This window comes from Centruroides vittatus, unplaced genomic scaffold, assembly GCF_030686945.1.
Source record: "Centruroides vittatus isolate TY-2023 unplaced genomic scaffold, ASM3068694v2 contig_742, whole genome shotgun sequence".
In the NCBI taxonomy this organism is placed as follows: domain Eukaryota; kingdom Metazoa; phylum Arthropoda; class Arachnida; order Scorpiones; family Buthidae; genus Centruroides; species Centruroides vittatus.
Genome location: NW_027122478.1, coordinates 860,071 through 881,718, shown reverse-complemented (window position 1 = coordinate 881,718; position 21,648 = coordinate 860,071). Strand labels below are relative to the sequence as shown.

The window sequence follows — 21,648 nt, the reverse complement described above, 5'->3', positions numbered from 1 at the left end:
TATTAGAAAATGTATTCCTTAATGTTGAAAGTGACTTTTTGTAGTTATAGGGTTCAATCAAGTCCATGTGGTTTTCATTGTGTAAGTGAAGGACAATTTATACAATAATGTGTGAGTTGTTTTGATTTACAATCTGATTTACAATTCTGCATCTTTTGGACAGTGCCACAATTCCTTGCTCAAGGAACTTCCTGTTTTTTGGTGCAAAAAACTGTTCCAGATGCTGTTTAATGTCTTCCTCTGAAACAGAGCACTGTCCATTTCTGAAGCAGATAATGGATGGTGAAAAATGGATTATAATATAACACAATGTCCATTGAAAGAATTTTGAAGGGGACAAAACAGTTTGTAATCAGAGGGGACAATATCTAGTGAATATGGAGGATGTGACAAGACCTCCCAGCCCAGCTCCAATAATTTTTACCATGTTTGCAAAGGTGAGTGAGGCCTGGCATTGTTGTGATGGAAGAGGATACCCTTCCTGTTTATTTATTCCACACACTTTGCTTGAATAGCTGCATTCAGTTTGTCTATTTGGCCACAGTACACATCCAAATTAATTTGTTCTGTTCTTCAAAAGTATCTCATAGAACTCAACACCCTTCCAGTCCCATCAAATCAAAAGCATGATTTTGTTTGGGTGAAGGTCTGCTTTTGAAAAGATTTGTGGTGGTTTATTATAGAACCCCCAATATTATTTGCACTTGACATTGTTGTATGTGATCCATTTTTTATTGCCTATTATCATCTACTTCAGAAATGGATCTCTTTCTCATGTTTTCTTAGTGAATTGCTGAGAGAAATGTATTCTAGGCTGTTTGCTTTAAACAGTTTGTGCAGAACCCAAACATTAAGCTTGCTAGCATAGCTAAATTGATACAAATGGTTTCCATGATTGATTTTGATATTGAATCTATGCTTGATGAGGATAGAGATGAATATTATTAAAAAATTTTAAATGCTAATTATGAATAAAATCTTTATTAAATCTGAGCCCATTTGAGATATTACACAATCCCCCCTCTATCTCCTCACTCCCTTGACCTTTAACTTCAAAATTCAATAGTATCAATGTCTCTAATACACAAACTTCCCTGCAAAATTTCAGAAATTTTTGACAAAAGGTACAGGAGTTATTAAACTTCAAAGTGGGTGAACAAAATCATTTCACAAAATGATTTTATCTGTACATATGGATGTTAGTGTGTGTGTATGGGGGACCCATGTACATACACTAACATCCATATGTACAGATAGAACCCCAAAATTTTCTTGCTTTTCTTGACATTTAAGGTCCAAAAATTAAAAATCTTCAGGGGTCATTTTACTTTCTTGGCTGTTATGTATACATAAGAGAAAGTATTGGAATCATGTCAAATTTGACACTGTAAGTTTTTTGCAAAAATCTCCACATTTTGAGACCTGAATCCAGAAAAGAAAGAAAAAAAAATTTTATGGATATATGTGATGACATCTATTTTGTTTAATATCACAGGATGGGGTAAAGATTAAGAAATGAAATTTGACATGATGGCTTGCATATGAGAGGCATTGATGCTATTAAATTTTGGTGGTAAAAGATCAGAAGGGTGGTGAGATAGAGGGGAGTTATGTATCTCAAGAGGGATAAGACTTAATGAAGATTTTATTCGTTATGTTTACATTTTTTCATAAAACTCATCTCTAACCTTAAAATTAAGCTTTTTGCCATTTTATAGTAATTAAAAATATAAAAAATTGCACACACACACTACACACAATTTTAGTTTTTTGCTTCATTAAGAACTAAAATTGTGTATAGTGTCATCTGTTTAATAAGTTTTTTAATAAAAACTCATAACAGCTGGAAAAGTTATGCACCTCTCATTGCTAGATTTCTTTGACCAATTGCCATACTTTCCATTAGCTGGGAAATTAAATCTAAGAGAGTACAATTTTAACTTACAGTAGAGCATCGAAAATTGGAACGTCGGTAATTGAAATGGCCGGAAACTGGAACGATTTTCAGTCGGACTGTGTCGTGCTGAATCGAACGTTTTTGATACTAAATTTACTTCTAAAGTATAATTTTCATGTTTTTTATATTCTTCAATATATTTATTTTGTTTGTACAAAATAAAGAAATAATTTTTAACGATACGATAGCCTCGATTATTATTATAAAAATTTTCGTTAGGCTTAAAATCGACGAAAATTCAACACGAAGCGACACGCAATGGAGAAAAATTCAACAGGAAGCGATACGCGACAAAGAAAAATTTGAACATCGGACAAGTTAATATATTTTTTCGTACATAATCGGAAATTGGAAAAAATCACTACTTGGAATGACCCCAGTCCCCAATTGGTTCCAGTTATCGACGCTCTACTGTATTTATGTTTAAATTCTTTCTACTGACCTATTTTTGTGGAATCATAAAAGACTGAGCTTTTTTTTTTTTTTTTTTTTTTTTGTTAACCACATAACACAGAAAATTTTTCAGAATCTGATTAAAGTGTTAAAACTAAATGTTTTAATTATAGAAAATTCATTTATTTTATTCTGTTCTAAATTTTTTTTTTATGAAATTGGAGAAAAATTTTATTAACACATTTTCTTCTGTTCATTATGGAGTGATTTCTTGTGCAGTGGGTGATTGGTTAACGAACATAATCTGCTCCAAGACTTTGTTCACTATTCGAATTGTTCATTAACTGATTATCAATTTACCATAGATTTTTATGGGAATTTGAGTAATTCATTTTGGAAACTCCAAAAAATAAATAAAAAATCATATACTTTCTTACTGTGTTTATTTACATGTAATAAGAAACTAAAAGCGATCGCTCCATTTTTTCATAGATGGCACATTTTTGTTTCTCAGATGTGATTTTCTTTACTCCTTTAGCTGCTCAAGTCTTCTTGATTATATCTTTCTTAGCTAAGATTGTGCCTACTGTAGACCTGTTCAAGCCATAATGCCTAGCACCATCAGACATCTTCTGCCTACTCTTTACCTTGGCTATTATCTCTTGCTTGGTTTCTAAGGTGAACATTGTTCTTGGCACTCCACTCCTTTTAGACTTCATAATATTATTAATGTCTTTTTGAAATAAAAGGTTCAGAAAAGCACTCACAAAAATTCAGTGAACAGAAATCAACTAGTGCATGAAAGAATTATGTAAATGTGAGGCCCGTATGAATTCAAAATTTTGCTGTTGAACCGTTAACAAATATCCGATAGGACAGTTAATCTCTCACCTTTAAAAAATAAAAACTGATACAAAACTTAATGAATACCCAACAGTTTCACAAAGACTATAAAAAATTATTTGTCAGAAAGCTAAACAAAAAGCTGGAATTACAATGGAGAGTTTCAAAGTTTGGAGGAATGATATCTGGTTTGGTATCGGGTTGAGTGTCTCCCATGCTCCGAAAGGTTTCAAATTGTTACCTGTAGACAAGGGAAAACCAATCTGTATTAATTATTTTATGTTGCTTCTTTTTGTGTTTGTTCTGTGAAGTGTTCGTTTTCTGAACATAAAAATCTTTCGCAAAAGTGTTTATCTGATTTTTTCACTGTCCGAACTGTTTGTTAACCAATCATCCACTGTACTGTATTTCTTGATATCTGGTGATTCATTTGCATTTATGACATTGAGCAAAAATATAAATTCTATACATTATGATTATTTTATTTTGCAAATTGAATTTAAAATAGATTCTATAAATATCTCTGTGCACAAGTACGTGCATCACAGAGAAACAAGTAACAAAACAACAATGACTGAATAAATAAAGTGAAGTGAAGATTGACTAATACATTTAAATTTGAATACAGAATGATTAAAAATCACTTTTTAAAATTATAATTAAAAAATAATTTTTTTCATTGACCAATATGCAAGTCACACAAATCACTTTCTTACACTTTTTAAATACCGTATTAGCTTGAATATAACGCGATATTTTTCGACCATTTATTTTCCGTTAAAAAATCGACTCGCGCTAAATTCGGGGTTTAAGTAATGGAATGTAATATAAACAAGGACATTTTCCTACAGAGATTGAAACGCGACTGAACGTCAGACCTAGCTCGACCGACCACTTCAAAACAACCATGTGATCTAGTTAGTAGGCCTGCGCTTTTGTTTGCATAGCGCTACTATAGTAAGGCTATGTCTCCGCTTGTTCGAAGTTCATTAGTCACGTGATTTTTCGACCGCCTTTTAGTCACGTGGGCTCTCACAGACGCCATTTTTTATCTTAAAATTGTGAAATTTTTGGCTTCGCTCGAAAAATTATTATTACATCTTTCTTTTCTTTATTTTCTCTACTTTTAAACAATGTAAAATATTTCTATATTGACAAAAATGCTTTATTTGTGTCGAATTTAATGTAATTTGATACGTAAAACGCAAAAAATAAACATATCAAATTTCAACTCGCTGTAATTTATCTCATGTTTCACCGATTGCCATCGGGTTTGTTTGTAAATGGGGAAGAAATATGACTCATTCAAGTTAAGTCAGTAGAAATTTCGTACTACTGCGAGAAAATTTGTCAATAGACCCGCTTTACCCCCTAACGCGAAAGTCAATAATGAATAACAGAAGTCAATGAGTTCTCATTCTGAAAACAGTTCAGATTCCGTTTTTTGTTGTTACTTACGTAATATTAATTTTGTTTTACATTACTTAATTTTATTGACATGAATGTAAGCTGTGTTATTAGCTATAAATACCTAAATAAATGCTTATCTGATTGAATTTTACTTTCTTTGAATTCTTTTATGAGTATTATTTTTTTTTCTAAATATCTTTATGAAAATTTTGGAGTCGCGTTAAATTCGGGGTTGCGTTATATTCGGGCTAATACGGTAGTTTTTATGGAAATAAATGGAATATTTATTACACGTTGAAATTTTTGCAAAAGCATTATCATAATTCCTTATTTTTTTTATAAGTAACAAATGTATTAAATTTATTGATAGAATTAATTTTAAAACTCTTAACATTTGAATCTATAATTTGAGATCTGAATTGTTTTTTATAATTTAAAATTGATTTTTTATTTTAATGTATTTTATTGAATCAAATTTAAAAAAAATAAACAAACAAGAATATTATCAACTATTGTCCATTAGATAGATATTAATTTTTGCTGGTCTCTATCACATCCAATAATTTTGTTTTTCTTGGATATACCTTGAACTATAATGCATTTACTTTTAAAAAATGTTACAGAAATAATTTCTGCTTCATTTTCTCATTTAATTTTAGATGTTGTTATACAATATTATTATAAATTATTATAATGGGATTGTTAATTTATGTATGATTATTTAATTAGGTAAGATAAAATATTCTGAAAGAGTTTATGATGCTTGTATGGAAGCATTTGATTGTTTACCATTAGCTGCTCTCATGAATCAACAGTTCCTTTGTGTTCATGGTGGTCTCTCACCAGAAATCCATACATTGGATGATATTAGGCGGGTAAGTACTAATTACAGGTTTTTAAGTTACAATTAAGAATAAATTACAAATTATGAATTAATATTATATTATTTATTAATAAAATTTGAAATTAATTTTCAATAGGAAGTCTACAAAAGAACAAGAATTTCTTTTGGTTTTAAGTATAGTTATAATTTTTTATAACTTATTAAATTACTTTTATAATGTTATTTTTCTTATAAAAAATAAGAGAACAAGTAAATGTATAAAATAAATAAAAAGAGGACAACAAAAAAAAGAGAGAATACAAAATTTATTACTATGTAATCTTTACTATGTTGTTCTGTGAAGTGTTCATTGTCTGAACATAAAAATATTTCAGGAAAGTATTTGTTATCTGATATTTTTCGCTGTCGATCCCACATAAACCACAAGGGCATGTATTCACAGAATATCACTTGAACAGAAATAAACCTTTATGTAACTCACTCCACTATATATCCCATTCATGTGAAATGAAAGCATTGCACTTATTGGTATGCAGTTCAGAAGATACTATCTTAGAGATTAAGCTATTTTTTTATTACACTGCATTGTAGATGTATTTATAAAATAAACGAAACAAAAAAAAATGGAATGGCAAGATAAGCAGTAGAAAAAGAATCAAGAGTTTGGTCAACTTCCTTGGAGATTGACTTTACAGCAACCCAAATAGAAAGAACAAGTATCACTGGATTCAGACCAGTTGGCCTGGGAATATGCTTTTGGCTTTTAGACAAAACATCATGAACAGATTTAGGTATGTCTACCAAAGAGAAATTGAAATATGATATGAATAGCTCAAGTTTTTTCACACACTTGTGATCTCTAAAGCAATTTAAGTTTTGTGTCTAATGATTTCTTTCTCAGACTCAGATCATAACCAAAGCTCAGAACTTGTTGAATTCCAAATAGAGAGATGTATTGTATTTTCTCAAGGATTGTCCAGCATGCCAGTCTATCCAAGGGAGACTATGAAATCAGATATTTCTGTGTGGTAAAAATCAGTATGCCAGTTAATCTTGGGGAATACTGGCATGCTGGTTCAAGTGAGGTTATATATTCCTTTACTTAGTATAACTTTTTTTTTTTTAGGATTTTTAGGTGTGTTGCAGAATTGCATTGACTTTCAACACGGCCTGAATGATTTTTTCTGATCATGATATGCCATTTTGTATGCTCATCAGATTTAAAACCTGATGAGCATACAAAATTCAACATAACTCCTACCACATAAGTGCATAAATTCTAGATTACATATTAGTGATGGAATGATATCAAAATTTCTCTTGATTCCAATTATTTTGAATACTTCTAAAGTTTATTTTAGTTTATAAAAATTAATGATTTATATTATGGGCATGGTATATTCATTAATTAATAAACATCAAGAATGGAAAATGATTGGGAAATCCAGAATCAATCTTTTGAAAAAAACCTGAAAATTATTTATATGTGGATATGTACTACTTTTACTATGTACTACAAATAAATTTGTAATCTTATTTCAGATAAAGTTAATATTGCACTAACCTGAAAGAAATTACAGCTAATTTCCTTTTACTCAAAGAATTATCCCATTTTGTCACCCAGGATCACAATCTTTGGAAACTGCTTCATTGGCCAACCTGATGACCAGGGGAGGGGGAAGGTAAATGAGAAGATGCACTTCATTTTTCAAGCTTCTCGCAATCAGAATGCATTGTAAATGCTTTAATTCCACCATATTTTGCACTAAGTGAGGTTTGGCGAATGATGCAATGAGCTGAACAAATATCATCATCATGAGAGCACTAATTTTTGAATTCATTCACTTGAGTTATGAATGTGTAGACTCACTCATCTTGAAAAATCAGTTTTTAAAATTCAAAATAGCAGTAGACTTGCTGCGAACAAATATTTTTACTTAGAAATGACAAATTAGCAAATGACATTTGAAAATTTAATGTATTTTATAATAATAATCATGAATCATAACAAAAACTTTCATAATTATAATAAGTCATTTTATCATTATAAGTAAACATACTAAATATTAAAAATAATTTTATATATTTTTTTCAATTGAAAATATAATTTTGTTTATATTTTAAACTGTTTTACCGACATTTAAATATTTTTGCCGACCACCAGCCTTGATTTGAAACTAGGTAGCCTATTAGTTCAATCAATGTTAACTTGCTTATATTTAAAATTTTTAAAAAGCAGGCAAATTTATAAAACAAAAATTAATGAAATTAATTTAAATTTTATCATCTTTTGTGTGAAACAACACACAAACAATTTCTATAATTATTAATATGTTGCTAAAAACAGAAGAGAGAGCAATTAATTTAAAAATTGTAATTAAGAATTTAAAAAATGCAGGCAAAATTAAATAAATAAAAATTATTAAAAATAAAACTAAATTAATATGAAATAAATTAAACTTAAACATTAATTAAAACTCTGGCCCTTACACCGAAAGTGAAATCAAAATTTAAACTAAAATCAAATCAATTGAAAATTAAAACAATGTTTTTAAAAATCAATTATAAGTTCTTTTGAAATTTTCAAATTGTAAATCAAATTAGTTTTTAAATTTACATTATTTCTGTATGATGGTGACAGAACATTTTAATATATATTTATACAGAAACAAATTGCAGGCGAATCTGGCCCAATGTCAGCTAGCCTAATGGCAACCCTAATGTCACCCTCTCTCCTCTAAAATGGAGACAGTTCAGTACTGACCAAATACAATCTCTCAATGCTCTGACTACACAAAAGGAAAGTTAGATTACATATGGAAAGGATTTTGTTAAGAATCAAACATCATAAAGAGATTTGCTTGATTCTGATTACGAGAAAATGCCCAATTTTTCCAATTTTGATTCCAGTTTATTGTCTCACAAATGTAACAAAAATAGAATAATCACTAAAATAATATACTTGCTGTTTATTTTTTTTTATTTTTTTACTTTGTTTGTTCACTAAAAGAAAAAGATTGTTTCTCAAATATTTGTTTTTGTGCTTCATGTTTTCATGATTTTGTACTTATTCATGTTCATTGTGCAAGAAAAACACAAGTGCTACTAGTGCCCTTTTGGTAATGTCAGGATTGACCCCTATCAACTTAGAAACTAAACACATTATTTGGCAGGAAAATCTCATCACCTTACCCTGGCGAGATTATAGCAACTTGGATGTCAACAAAATGATTAGAGTAGGTAAGATTCCCCCCAATTTGACCTTGATCAATGATATCAAAAAATTCAACATTGACAAAAATACCCTCCTGACTTACGATTACCACCCCTCCCATCAGCTTTTCCCTGATGTTTACTTTGAAGATCCAGGTGATCATCCCATGTTTAGTATTTATACTAACAGTTCCAAGATGGGTACAAAGTCATATACCCACTTAAAACTCATCCATCTCATATACCACATTCTCAGACACTTAGACAACAACATTAGAATAGATTTCCATTGGGTCCCGGGTCATGCGGGGATTCTCGGCAAGGAGACCACTGACCGTCTTACCAAACAAGCTGCAAAGTCAAGAAGCAAATCTTCATTCTCAGGCAAGACAGCTGGGACCATGACACTACTGGTAGGCTCACCTACTCTTTCATCCCCAAGGTTGACACTACTGCGATTCTATGCCACTTTTACCCTAGTTACACCCTCACTCAGCCACTTACAGGACACTGCAGCTTTAAGCATTACTTGCATAGGTTTAACCATGGGAACAATCCACAATATGATTGTGGTATTCAGGAGGATCAAACACCACTTCACTTAGTTTTTTGCTGCAATAGATACAATCACATTAGGGATAGTTTAATAAAAGCTACTATTCTTCAAGGGTACAACTGGCCTTGCAATCCACACCAACTCATTCACGCACATACAATGTTCCATCATCTACTCGCATTTATATCCCTTAGTGGGGCTTTTGAGAGCACTCACTCCAGGGGCACAGATGGCAATTAGCTTTTCCTTGCTTAGTTTCAACTGTCAGTTTGTCTCTGTCGGTCTGTTCATCTTGTCTGGTTTGTCATTGTGTTCGTTTCCTTTTCACATTGTCTGTCTAGCTGTTAAGTAGTATTAAGATTCGTGATTGCGTTCAGTTTTATTAGTATTAGGTAGATATAAGTCTTCCTACTTAACAGTCACTTGGCACTAACTTCTACACTTAGTTAGTTAGTTAGTTGAAAGAAGAGGGAGAAGTAAGAAGATTAGGAGATGAAAGTGGGTCAGCATAAAGATGAGAACTCAAGCGCCTGCATTGCAATAATTGAAATAAACAGTATACAAAACATCGAAAAACATACATGAGAATAATACAAAATATATACAAATGGGTGGCACGACAATTAAGTTGTTAACAAAAGCAAAGTGATTACATAAAATAAACTATAGGATAACATACAAAAACAGGGTAACATGAAGAAAAATACATTGCAGATAATGAAGATTGCAACAAACATGGGGGACAAGGTATACACGTGTACAACAGTGAAATAATAATACAAATGTAACAGAATGCTGAGAAAACTGAACACTAAGAACAACAGGTGAAAGTAACATTAAGCACCAATTTATGGTAAAGTGAGCACATACAAATGCGGACTATTAACACTAAGCGAAACAAAGGTGTGACGCGTGGAGAGAAGTTGGCAAACAAGTAATACAGAGACAAAACAGTACCTGTAGGTGATGAAAAGCGATAACAAGGACAAAAAGTGAAGAAAAGTTCGTTCACGTTGAACCATGGTTGTTATCAGCACTGGTGCATGAATCCCGTGATGGATCGAGAGCCTTAGTCATCTGCAGGTACTTCTTTAGCCAGTTGAAGATGTCTTTATTCTCTATAAGGTTGTCCAAGGGGCAAGGCCAATTATAGCCTGCGTGGAGCACACTGCTGATGAGATTGTCTCTGTTTCTCTCGAAGAGTTCACAGTCCATAAGGAAGTGCAGGCTGTCTTGGTTCGAGATTCCATCACAGTGGCAGACGTTAGAATCCTTAAGGCAGAAGCGCTTCAGGTAAGCATTGAGGTTGCCATGGCTTGTGAGAAGTTGGGTCATGGCAAAGGTAAGAGTAAAATGTTTCCAATCCAGGCATCGATAGACACTAGGATACCTAGTTAACCTAGGTTAACTAGGATACCTGGTTAACCTACCAGTCACACTGCTATCCCACTCAGTTTGCCATTCTTGAAGAGCTAATTGACAGTACCAGTTCTTAAACAATGAGATTGGAATCTTGTAGCTTGAGGGGAGAGAAGAGGAGGCAGCCTCTTTGGCTAGGTGATCTGCGGCCTCATTGCCGGTAACCCCGGAGTGTCCACGAACCCAGTTGATAGAGATGTTGTGCCTATGAGAGTTGTTAGATAGGAGTTGGTGAATCCTGATAACGTTGTCACCTCTTTGTCACAAGCCAGTGATGGAGTGGATTGCCGTAACACTATCCGAATAGATAGCTATAGACTTATTGGGGGGAACCCGTCCTCGTAGATGTGTTCTAATGCTTTCGTAATGGTGAGAATTTCCGCCTGAGGAACGGAGCAGTGGGGCCCCAGCTTGTAGGCTGACCTATGGGTTTTGCCATTCCGATGGTTATAGAGGATGAAAGCTGCCCCTACATTAGTACCATCTTTGCTACCGTCTGTATAAATAGAGAAATCTTTGAGTCCATTCGTAGTCAGTGGATCATTGACCATCGTAGGGTAGTCTTGAATTAGATTGGTATGAGTGTCTTTCAATTCTACACCAAAGGTAAGAATATCCGTTTTTAAATGGGTGGGGAGATCCAAGATAATGTTGTTGTTTTTGTTGTTGTTGGTGTGACATTGATCATTGGTGAAGAGATTCTTAACTTTCCATAGTCTGGAGGCCATTCTGGCCTTAATGTGGACTGGGAGCAGTCCAGCAATGACGAGTAAGGTGAAAGTCGGGGCAGTCCTATAGGCCCTGCAGATGCGTAGAGCTGCCACCCTTTGTGCTTTAAGGAGCTTTTTCTGGATGTAGATTTTGTTGGTGGCCTTGGCCCAGATGGGAGCCGCATAAAGGAGCATTGGCTCAATGGCTCCAAGGTAAATGTGTTTAGCCGCGTTGTAACCAATACCCCAGGTGTTCCTGGCTATACTCGCAAGGGCGTTCAAGGTCTTTGTTGCCTTAGCTACCACCATATTAATGTGGTTGGTCCACTGTAGCTGTTGCTCGAGCAAAACACCAAGATACTTGAATTCCTTAACTCGAGGAATGCGGATGCCATCGATTTCAATGCGAGGACTACGTTGAAGTGGGGTGTTCTTTGAAAAGATGATGTAGGAGCATTTTGTATAATTTATGGGGAGGTTTATGCTCGCACTCCAGTTAGAGATCTTAGTCAGGATATTGTTGCACAAGATAGGGAGGTTACCACTGTTCTAGTCATATATCAGAAGAACAATGTCATCAGCATAGCCCTGTAGTAAAAGGTTATCATTGATGTTATTGATAATAGAGAGAAGCTCACTATGGACGATTGACCACAAGCCAGGCCCAGCAATAGAGCCCTGCGGGCAGCCCTTAGTGACCTGATGGATGTAGCTGTAGTTTTTAAAGAAGAACCCAGCTTTCCTGTCTTCAACAAAGCTTTTAACTATGCGGAACAGATTATTGGGGCAGTTTTGAGACTGGAGCTGATGGAGGATGGCTGGCCATCAAAGGTTGTCAAAAGCACCTCGAAAGTCTATGGAGGACAAAAGTGTGTGCTTACCTGCATTTTTGGCGCTTTTAATCTCATCTATGATGCTGGTAAGGGCGGTGGTTGTCGACTTTCCTGGCGTAAAGCCGTGCTGGTGGATGCTGAGAGCACCTTTTCTCCTGAGAATAGTGACGATCCTAGAGGTGACCAGCCTATCGAGGACTTTGCCCATTATGGGAAGCAGGCTGATGGGTCTGTAGCTATTCGGGAGAAGTGTGGTTTCGTCTGGTTTCTTCATAATAAATTTGATTGAAGCCATCTTCCAGTCCTTTGAGAAGTATCCCAGAGAAAAACATCAATTATAGAGAGCAACAAATGTCATTGGGATAACCGAGAAGGCCTCCTTTATCATTTTGCCATTGATTTGGTCTAAACCGGGCACTTTTTTGATGTTTATAAGGTTGATGGCATGGTTGACTTCTCTAAAGGTGAAGATTAGATCATCAGCCTGGTTAGTTGGTTGAGTAGAGCTAGTGCAAATCTCATGTTGTTCAATGGTATCATTACTGGGTCGTCCAGAGGAAAGTGATAATCAAAGAGCTCCTTGAGAGTGTTGTGAAGGGTGTTGGTGTAGCTGCCATCACTGGTTTTAATGGCCGAGGGAATGTCCACCTTGTGCCTCTTTTTGAAAGCCACATAATACGGCTCACACCATGAGTTATTAAATTGGTTGCAGAAGTGCCTCCAAGCTAGGTGCCGTTTCGTGTTGATAAGGGTTTTGTACTTGTTGAATTTATTGATGTAATTATTCCTATGAAGGGTCCTATCCTGCTGGTTGTTCTGCTGTTGGTAGAGCTTACAGAGTCTTCTGACCTTGCGATGGCTGGATAGCTCATTGTCCCACCAAGGGGCTTTAGTGTTAGATTTTGTCTTCTTCTTGCTGGCGAGGTGGTAGCTATGTAGCAGGAGGAATGTGAGATTCCGGATGCAGACATCTATATCCTCTTTGTGCATATCAGTGATAGGGGTGTTGATGTTCCAGTTCTCACGGATGAAATTCTGAAAAGTAGGCCAGTGAGTTTGGTGGTAAGTGGAAGTAGTATCGGTAGTAGTGGCATCGATCTGTATTTTGATTTTGATATAACGGTGATCATTTGCACTAGGCTCGGTAATTGTGGTGCAGAGGAAGACCTAGGAGCCATGTGAATGTTCGCCAGAGAGACGTCCACCCAGCTGTCACCCCTGGGAGAGTGATAAGTGGAAGAGGGGGCTGGTGTTGCAGGAGGTTAGGTAAAGCGCAGCCACAAATTCCTGCATCCTAAACCCCTAGGATCCTTGATGGGGCTGTGCCACAGGAAGGATTTGGCGTTGGTGTCTCCACAAATCATCCATGGCCTATCTGCAATGGTCTGGCTTATCATGTCTAGGTCGTTTAACATGAGGTTGATGTCTTCGTAAGGCGAGCAATATATGGACGAGATGAAGATGATGTCTTGGTTCGTGTTGATTACACAAGTGGTCGCATAGTTAGTTGATAAATGAGGCATGTAATGGATGTTCAAATTGGAGTTTCTAACAATAATGGCTGTCTTGGTGGTAGTCTTGGAACCCTTAGGTGGGAAGACCCTCCAGCCACCATAGTTCATGAGTTCACCCTTATGAAGATAAGGCTCCTGGATGATTATCATATCCGAGCACCAGTCTTCAGCAGTTTTAATGACTAAAGAAGATGGAGCCTTTTCCCTCTGAAGATTAATTTGTAGTAGGGAGATGTGGTTTCTGTGATGGCTATTGCTACTATCAGGATGATCAGTGTTGGAAAGGACAGTGATGCTGGAGTCATGAGTAAGTGGGTTTCTTGAATTGCTTGTTTGATGATTAGAGTCCATAATTCGTTTGACGGATGGTTAGTGATTTCATTCTTAGGGTGGCAGGACATAGAGGATCAAAGGCGTTATGATCAGTAGTATATCTTTCATGGGCTGGAACATCTTTGTTTGCAGCCTTGCAGTTTGTGCAGCAAGGGTTTTGGTCTAGTCATTGGCAGTCCCCAAATTTGTGCCCTTTGGCACAGTGGCTGCACTTCTGCCTATTTGGGCAAGTGGTCGAAATGTGGTTGAAACCACAACACTGGTAACATCTTACCAGTAGGATGTAGTCATTCACGAATATATTTGCCCATTGAACAGCAATATGTTTGGATCTTATGAGCGCATCCCTGATCTTAGGTGCAGTGGACAAAACAATATGCCTGCAGTTTTCTTTGGCATTGTTTCTGAACAAGACAGTGCTTATGCATGTTGCTTCTAAAAATTCTTCTCTGGAGGTAACTTGGAGGGCTTCATTTTGGTCATATATTATATGGATAAGTTCGGACTCATCAACAGAGATAGGCACATTGTTTAGTATGACTCTGGGGCGCCTTCCTTCAGAGATTCTACTTTTAACTTTACTTGCTACTTCTGGAAGTTTTTCTATGGCATTCGAAAGAATTTCTGCGTCTTTGTGAGTGTTTGTCCTAAAGCAGATGCCATCCCCTTTTACTTTTCTTATTGCTTTGACCTTTATTTTGAGATTTTGGATTTTGTGGTTTCACTTTCTTTATTATTTTATTTTCTATCTGTTGCATATTTATTGTGCCACCTTCTTCATCTGTTTTTGGATAAAGGATTAGTGCGAAGCTTCCCCCACTACCTTCGTTATCAAGCTTGGTTCTTAGTGACTTGTTTATGGATCTAGTAGTAGAGGTGGATCTGGTATTTATTTTTGTGATGTCCACATAGGAGATGGCTGGGGCAGATGAGGCCACAGGTGCAGGGCACTGATGAGAAGTTGAGCGAACTTTCCTTAGTATGCCGTGGAATTGTCCCAGGCATGAAAAAAGACTTGTGACTCTTTCTCGAACTTCCTTCCGTTCCTCGGATTTGATAGAACCACATTTCTCTGGCAAGAGGTCTAGAATCTTCATAAAATGTTGCTTTGCTTTTTTTAAAATTTTTTCTTCTAGGGAGCATACAGTTTCATTGCCACTTGGTGTCTCAGTGACATTTTTCGAGTGTTTGAGAGAAGACATATTGATGGAATTGTAAAGTCTGTACAATCAACCAGGAGAGGGAAGTGAGATTGTTAAGAAGAAAGGGCCACTTGGCAAACAGACTCTATCCCAGAAGAATAAATCTTACTGGGACAGAGGGGAAAACAAACTGGTTGGTTTACAAGTAAAATTGGATACTCACCAGTGCAGACTGAACAGATGGAATTCCTGTTGAGTAATCCAAAGGTACACCCAGGCCAATAGATGGGTAGCACAAAAGTTTCAGGGTGCGATGAACAGGGGATTCAGGAAGTGATGTGTTGTCGATAAATCCAAAGGGTGTGGTTCCAGAAGTAAGTCAAGAACACATAAGGAGGAGTCCACTGGGAGGTAGCTGGCAAAAGAAGGAAGCCGACTGACGCCCTGGAGTGGAGAGAAGACACACAAACTCCAAACACACCGCAGAAGGCAAAGTCCAAGGTTGATAAGGGTCCTAGTTGGACTGAACTTGCCAAGCAAAGCTTGGCTAGATGAACTCCTGCCCAGGCTGGCTAGTAGTCTATCTGAGCCAGGCAATGCTTGCTTGGTCTTCCCACTGGCAACAAGTGTTGATAGTGACACCAGTCAACATGGGCAAGAAGGGAGGTGTGGGAGAACTGGTCTGCTTGATAGCAGGTTTCCCCAAACAAACCAAAAGCAGATGAGGGTGTCCACTTAACCAGACCAGACACTTAGACACAACACTTATGATACAAAGATAACATAACACGCTGTAATCCACAGACATAAACATCACAAGATCAGAACAAACACATTATTCACGAGATATCCAGATAGGCACAACACAACTTCAAAGATGGCCACCACAGAGGCCTTCTTACTTCAACAGTGGTGAGGAAGCCAGTATGGCCAACACAAAGACCTATACACTACCTAATTAAAAATAGCTAAAAAGTTAGGCTTAGGAAAAGTAAGCCTAACACCCACACTAGGCCTAACTTAGCCCTAATCTCCTATACTAAAGTACAGGAGGGGAGTAGCTAACCCTAAAGTTAGTCCTAACACTAAAAACTAGCAAGAATCTAGCTACAGAGCAAAGTGACGCAGGTCTGTCCTCCTTGGCATCCAAACTCGAACTTAACTTCTACACTTAGCTATTCATGGCAGCATTCAATTATTGGTGTTTGCTACACTCAGGTTTTCTTTCAGACCCTTTGGAGCACTACAGCATAAAAACTGCATGCCAACGTCAAACATAGTGGGTACTGTAGCCATGTATGCCATTCAGAGGGATCCTACCTTTCTCTACTGTCTATCTCCTCTCCCTCTTTCTTCCCCTCCCCTTTTCCTTACCCTCTTTTCTGCCAGCTAAACACTTCATGTATGGCTGATGTTTTTCTGGTATGTATATATGCACATGCAAGAAAAACATTAGGAAAAACAAATTTTTCATGTTTTATAGCCAAAAAAATTAAATTTCTATTGGCATTCTATAAAAAAAAAAAAAAAAAAAAAAACACAATGGACCAAGTGTAATTTCCATTCCCACAGGTTATGCTGTAACTATTTCCATTATGTTTATATGGCTAGTATGTTGCATATTTGCAACACATGGCACTTAATGTCTTAAATCTGTTTTTTCATTTGTTTTATCAAAATTTTTTTAAACACCTGATTCAAAGTATCAAATCTATATTTAATGGTTGCTGTGTATGCCTTCACTAATTTTCTTAAATTAAAAGGTTGAGATTTAGAGTAAACTGATAAATAATAGAAAGTACAGTCACATTTTTAATAAATGTTATTTCATTTAAAAAATTTTTCTTCAAGTTATCTAGTTATGTAATTTAAAATCTACTAGTGAACAGAATACAGTGATGCACTGCAATAAAGAATTTATTAGATTTAATCTTTTAATCTATTATGTTAATTGCACGTATGCAAAAATTTATAGTAAATTTTAAGTATGCTTAGAACAGAAAATGGAGTAATCTATATGTTTATAAATATGTATAAAGTTAGCATGTGTTATATATAAAAAATATTTTGATTTTTCTTGAAAAATGATTTATTCTAATGTATTGTTTATTGCTTTTGCCCTTAATTTCATTAAATGTTTTTACTAACCTAAACAATTACTTATTTTAGGGCTTATCACATCAGTAAATATGAAAACAAAAATTCTTAAATTTATTTTATATTTAAATTTACATTAGAATAAAGGAATTTTAGAATAATTCAATTTAATATGTATAAAATGTACCCAAAATGCATTTTGGACTCTAAAAAAGTCCCTCTTCAGTTGATTGAAATTTTGTGTTCATATTCACTGATGTGATAAGTCTTAAAATAAGTAACTGTTTGGGTTAGTGGAAGCATTTAAAGATTTATTTTAGATAATTCTATATACAGTAGACCCCCCTATAACACAGATTCATATAACACACTAAAAGAGACTCATATAACACAGTAAAACATCATCACTGACTCGTGTCGCAAATCTGGACCAATAGTGGATATTGTACAAACCGTTGAGTTTAAACGTGCACTGAACCAACTAAAAAACATTTATTATTCAACGGCCATAAAAATTATATTTTTATTAATGTCTCCAAACTTCAGTGAATTTTTCACAGAAAAATAACTTATCAGGAAACACGTGCCCGCTGTTCGATGAGTCGCTTCGTGACAAAAACAAGCTTAAGCAATGGCATTGTCGAACGGTGCACACTCGGTAAGTAATCCTACAATTTTTTGTTTATAGCATAGTTTATATGGATTATTCCCAAAAAATTATACGTGATTTGGAAATGTTGATTGGTTAATTTTATGGAAGAAAATTTTTCAAACAGCCGTAGCCAATAAACTGCACATGTGCCAGGCTGTTATTGGCTCGTGTATTTAAGTGACTCATACAACACTGAATTCATATAACATGGAACCTATCTACCATGTTATAGGGGGGTCTACTGTATTAAAAATATTTCATATATATTAATATATTGCTTGTGTGCATGCATACAATTATTCTAATTAAAATTATGTTCTTACTTTATAGTTAGATAGATTTAAAGAACCACCTGCATTTGGTCCGATGTGTGATATACTTTGGTCAGATCCATTGGAGGATTTTGGAAATGAAAAAAATTCTGAACACTTCTCACATAATGCAGTCAGAGGTTGCTCTTATTTTTACAGGTTAGTTTTTATTATCTTTTAATTACATTTCAATTGGTAATTATTTTATGTTAAGAAGTTTATACATCATTTTACATAATTGTTAGTAGAAACATAAATACTTATATTAAATTTTTACAGAACTTTGTCAAAACAACAAGCAAACTTTATGTATTCATGATAACTAACAATTAAGTGAAGCTAGGTTCACACAAACTGAATTTAAATATATATTATGATTAGATATTTAAGACAGCAGGATAGCAGATTGAAATTTAGAACATTTTGATGATGATGATAATTTTATTATTTTCAGAACACTTTTAATACTTTTGTAAATACTAATAGAGATTTTTAAATATTGTTTTAAATGTAGCTATGCAGCTTGTTGTGAATTTCTTCAACAGAATAATTTGTTGTCTATAATAAGAGCACATGAAGCCCAAGATGCTGGGTAACTATTTTTTGCATTTTTATATATTTTTTTAATTTGTATTAATCAGCAAGATATTTAACAGTGGAACCTCACTTAACAAGCATAATTCGTTCCAGAGTCATACTCGTAATGCGAAACACTCATTAAGTGAAACAATTTTTCCCATAGAAATTAATGTAAAATACAATAATGCGTTCCACGTTGAAAAAATGCTCAAATGTTTTATGTATAATATTTATTCAAAAAAAAATTGTACAATATACACTGTCAAGGAGTGTGAATCATCGTCATCTTTTCTTCTAGCGCAGAATGAAGCATCCTGGAATGAGAATTCGATTTGCAGAAACAAAAAAAAAAATCACAGCTAATATGTTTGATAAACACTCCAAACGATATGTCAAATTCTTGGGTTATGTAGAGGCTATAATTAAATATTAGAAATTAATTAATTTGACTAGAGACAGTTATGTTTCCATCTCGTATTAAATTTAATAATTATAAATAGTTAATTTTTAATTCAGACATTTCTAAACTTTAATTTGGAATCGGTCATTACATTTAATGACTCAAGAATTTGGCATATCATTTGGTGTGTTTATTATATAACGGGCTATGGTTGTTGATGTAAACAAGTAATATGTGTGAACACAAATTTGGAAAAGTAAGTGATCACAAGTGACACTAAGATGCTAGCGGAATGAGTGATGGAGCATGCCGCATGCGCACAATTTGGGATTTTCCCTCTCCACTCGTTATGCAAACATTGCTTGTTAACCGAAGCAAATTTTTACAAATTGTTTTGCTCATTATGCGAAATATTGTTGTGCAAGGTGCTCATTAAGTGAGGTTCCACTGTATTCCACAATGCTGTTTATTAATTTCTAAAAAAGTAGATGATTTTTATATTGATAGTAATGACTGTATTTCATTTTTTAAGAGATATTACTTATTATGAAACAAATAATATATTTTTTAGTACTGAACACTGTAAAACTTTTGTGCCCAGTTGCCCATTTTTTATTTATTTTTACCTGGGTGCTTGGGATTATTCAGGTAACAGATGCTTTTGACACATTTCATACCCAAAGGCATGTTGGACTTTTCAAAAATTTCTATTAATTTATATTTTCTGTTATGATTTGAACAAAGATGGATTGTTATTGATAAGGATATTAAAATAAATTAATTTTAATATATAAAAATTAGCGAAATATTGACAATTTGTGGGGAAAGTTTTGGAGCAGAGATCCTGATTATGGTCTGGCTCTAGCTCCTGACAAACATTTAATTTTTAAGTGCAGTTATTTGAGATAGGAATGCATTTCAAACCACGTTATTTTTATTTATAATTTTGTTTCTATTACCTTACATAAATTCTATATAAATAATAAAAAATAAATCTTTTGAAAATATATGTGTAGTTTGAGCATTATTCTCAGATACATTAAACCATAATTAAAGGGCATGAAATCATAGAAAAGAAAACTAAATACAATTAACTAATAACTAGTAATTACCAGATATTATCATCATTACTTCTGCACCTGATTGAAAGTTGGTTTACTGTAGTCTGTTTTTACAATTTCCAGCTTATATAAGAAAGATTATAACAGTACTTAACATATAAACAAAATAATGTTATAACATTTTAATTCTTATTTAAAAGCTTCTAAAATAATGTCTATATTATAGTATTATTGATTACAGTTACTATACATTAATTTTGTTTAATTCTGAAAAATAAACATGATGTGCCAAGAATATATATCCTGCTGGTATGTAAAAAGCATGGGCAGATCTATATAGGGACTAATAGGGCTTAAGCCCTGGGCCCTCAAGTGTCAAGGATCCATAAAAATTGAATTATCATCATAAATTTTTAATACTTTTTCATTAACAATGAGCCCTTATTGTATGGTAAAAAATAGTTAATATTAATATAATAATAATGATAATTTATAGTATTATTTGTAGTAACAAAAAATACAGCCCCATTGGAGTTCAATAAGTCCAAGGCTGTGAAAAAACCTAGATCTGCCCTTGCAAAAGCATTAGCTGTTAGAGAATTTTTGGTTAGAATTTACAAAATTTTTTAAATATTGATATTTGAAAAACTTGTAGTTGAAAAGATCAATACTTTCTAGAGAATAGTTGAAGAATTAACACCTAATATATGATTCCAACTGTCTCAGACTCCAAGCCCTGTTTGTGGGTATGATTTATGTGGAAGTTGGAAAGTGGACATAAACATTAATTCATGCAACATGGAAATACATAGAAATTTCAGAATATTATTCATGTCAAACGAAGAACAATTAATTTTTTGGCATAAAGTTAAATAAAATTTGCAACAACAAAAATTTCTCTTATGGTATAATCTCAGTAATCCAGTCATTAGTTAATTAGATACATCTCTTTCAATCCAACACTAGTCAGCTCTTGGTTATTATTGGAATGTTGCCAAGTCACAGATAAGCTTCCACCTGTTCAAACTCCAGTTCCTACTAAATTTGGATACTTTCCAATAAATGTGGTATGATATTAGACTTCAAGCTTGACACAATATTATAGATTGTTTGGATCATCATCATGGACTGCTCAAAAAACTTAGTATTTTACAGGGTATCTAACAATCTGGAAAACCAGGAAAGATTAGAATTTTAGATTGGCTGGAAGATTTGACACTTTTCAGGAAATTTACAGGAGGAGCTAAATTAACTTTTTTTTAAAAATTTACTTTTACAATTATTATTATTTATAACATAAATGAAATATCTTTAAATTTTACAATGTCTTTGGTCTCTTTCAGGAATGAAATGATTTTTATTTTTAAAATTTTCAAACTTA

The 21,648-nt window shown here is 34.1% G+C and overlaps 1 protein-coding gene across 1 annotated transcript in view; it reads left to right on the top strand.

Moving 5' to 3' along the window:
• Positions 1–21,648, top strand: part of LOC136981053 (serine/threonine-protein phosphatase 2B catalytic subunit 2-like) — a 129,702-nt gene that overhangs the window by 46,392 nt on the left and 61,662 nt on the right. Inside the window, exons 5-7 of the mRNA XM_067277329.1 lie at positions 5,333–5,478; positions 18,247–18,386; positions 18,742–18,819. Coding sequence (XP_067133430.1) covers positions 5,333–5,478; positions 18,247–18,386; positions 18,742–18,819 — 364 coding nt within the window. The remainder of the gene's footprint in view (positions 1–5,332; positions 5,479–18,246; positions 18,387–18,741; positions 18,820–21,648) is intronic.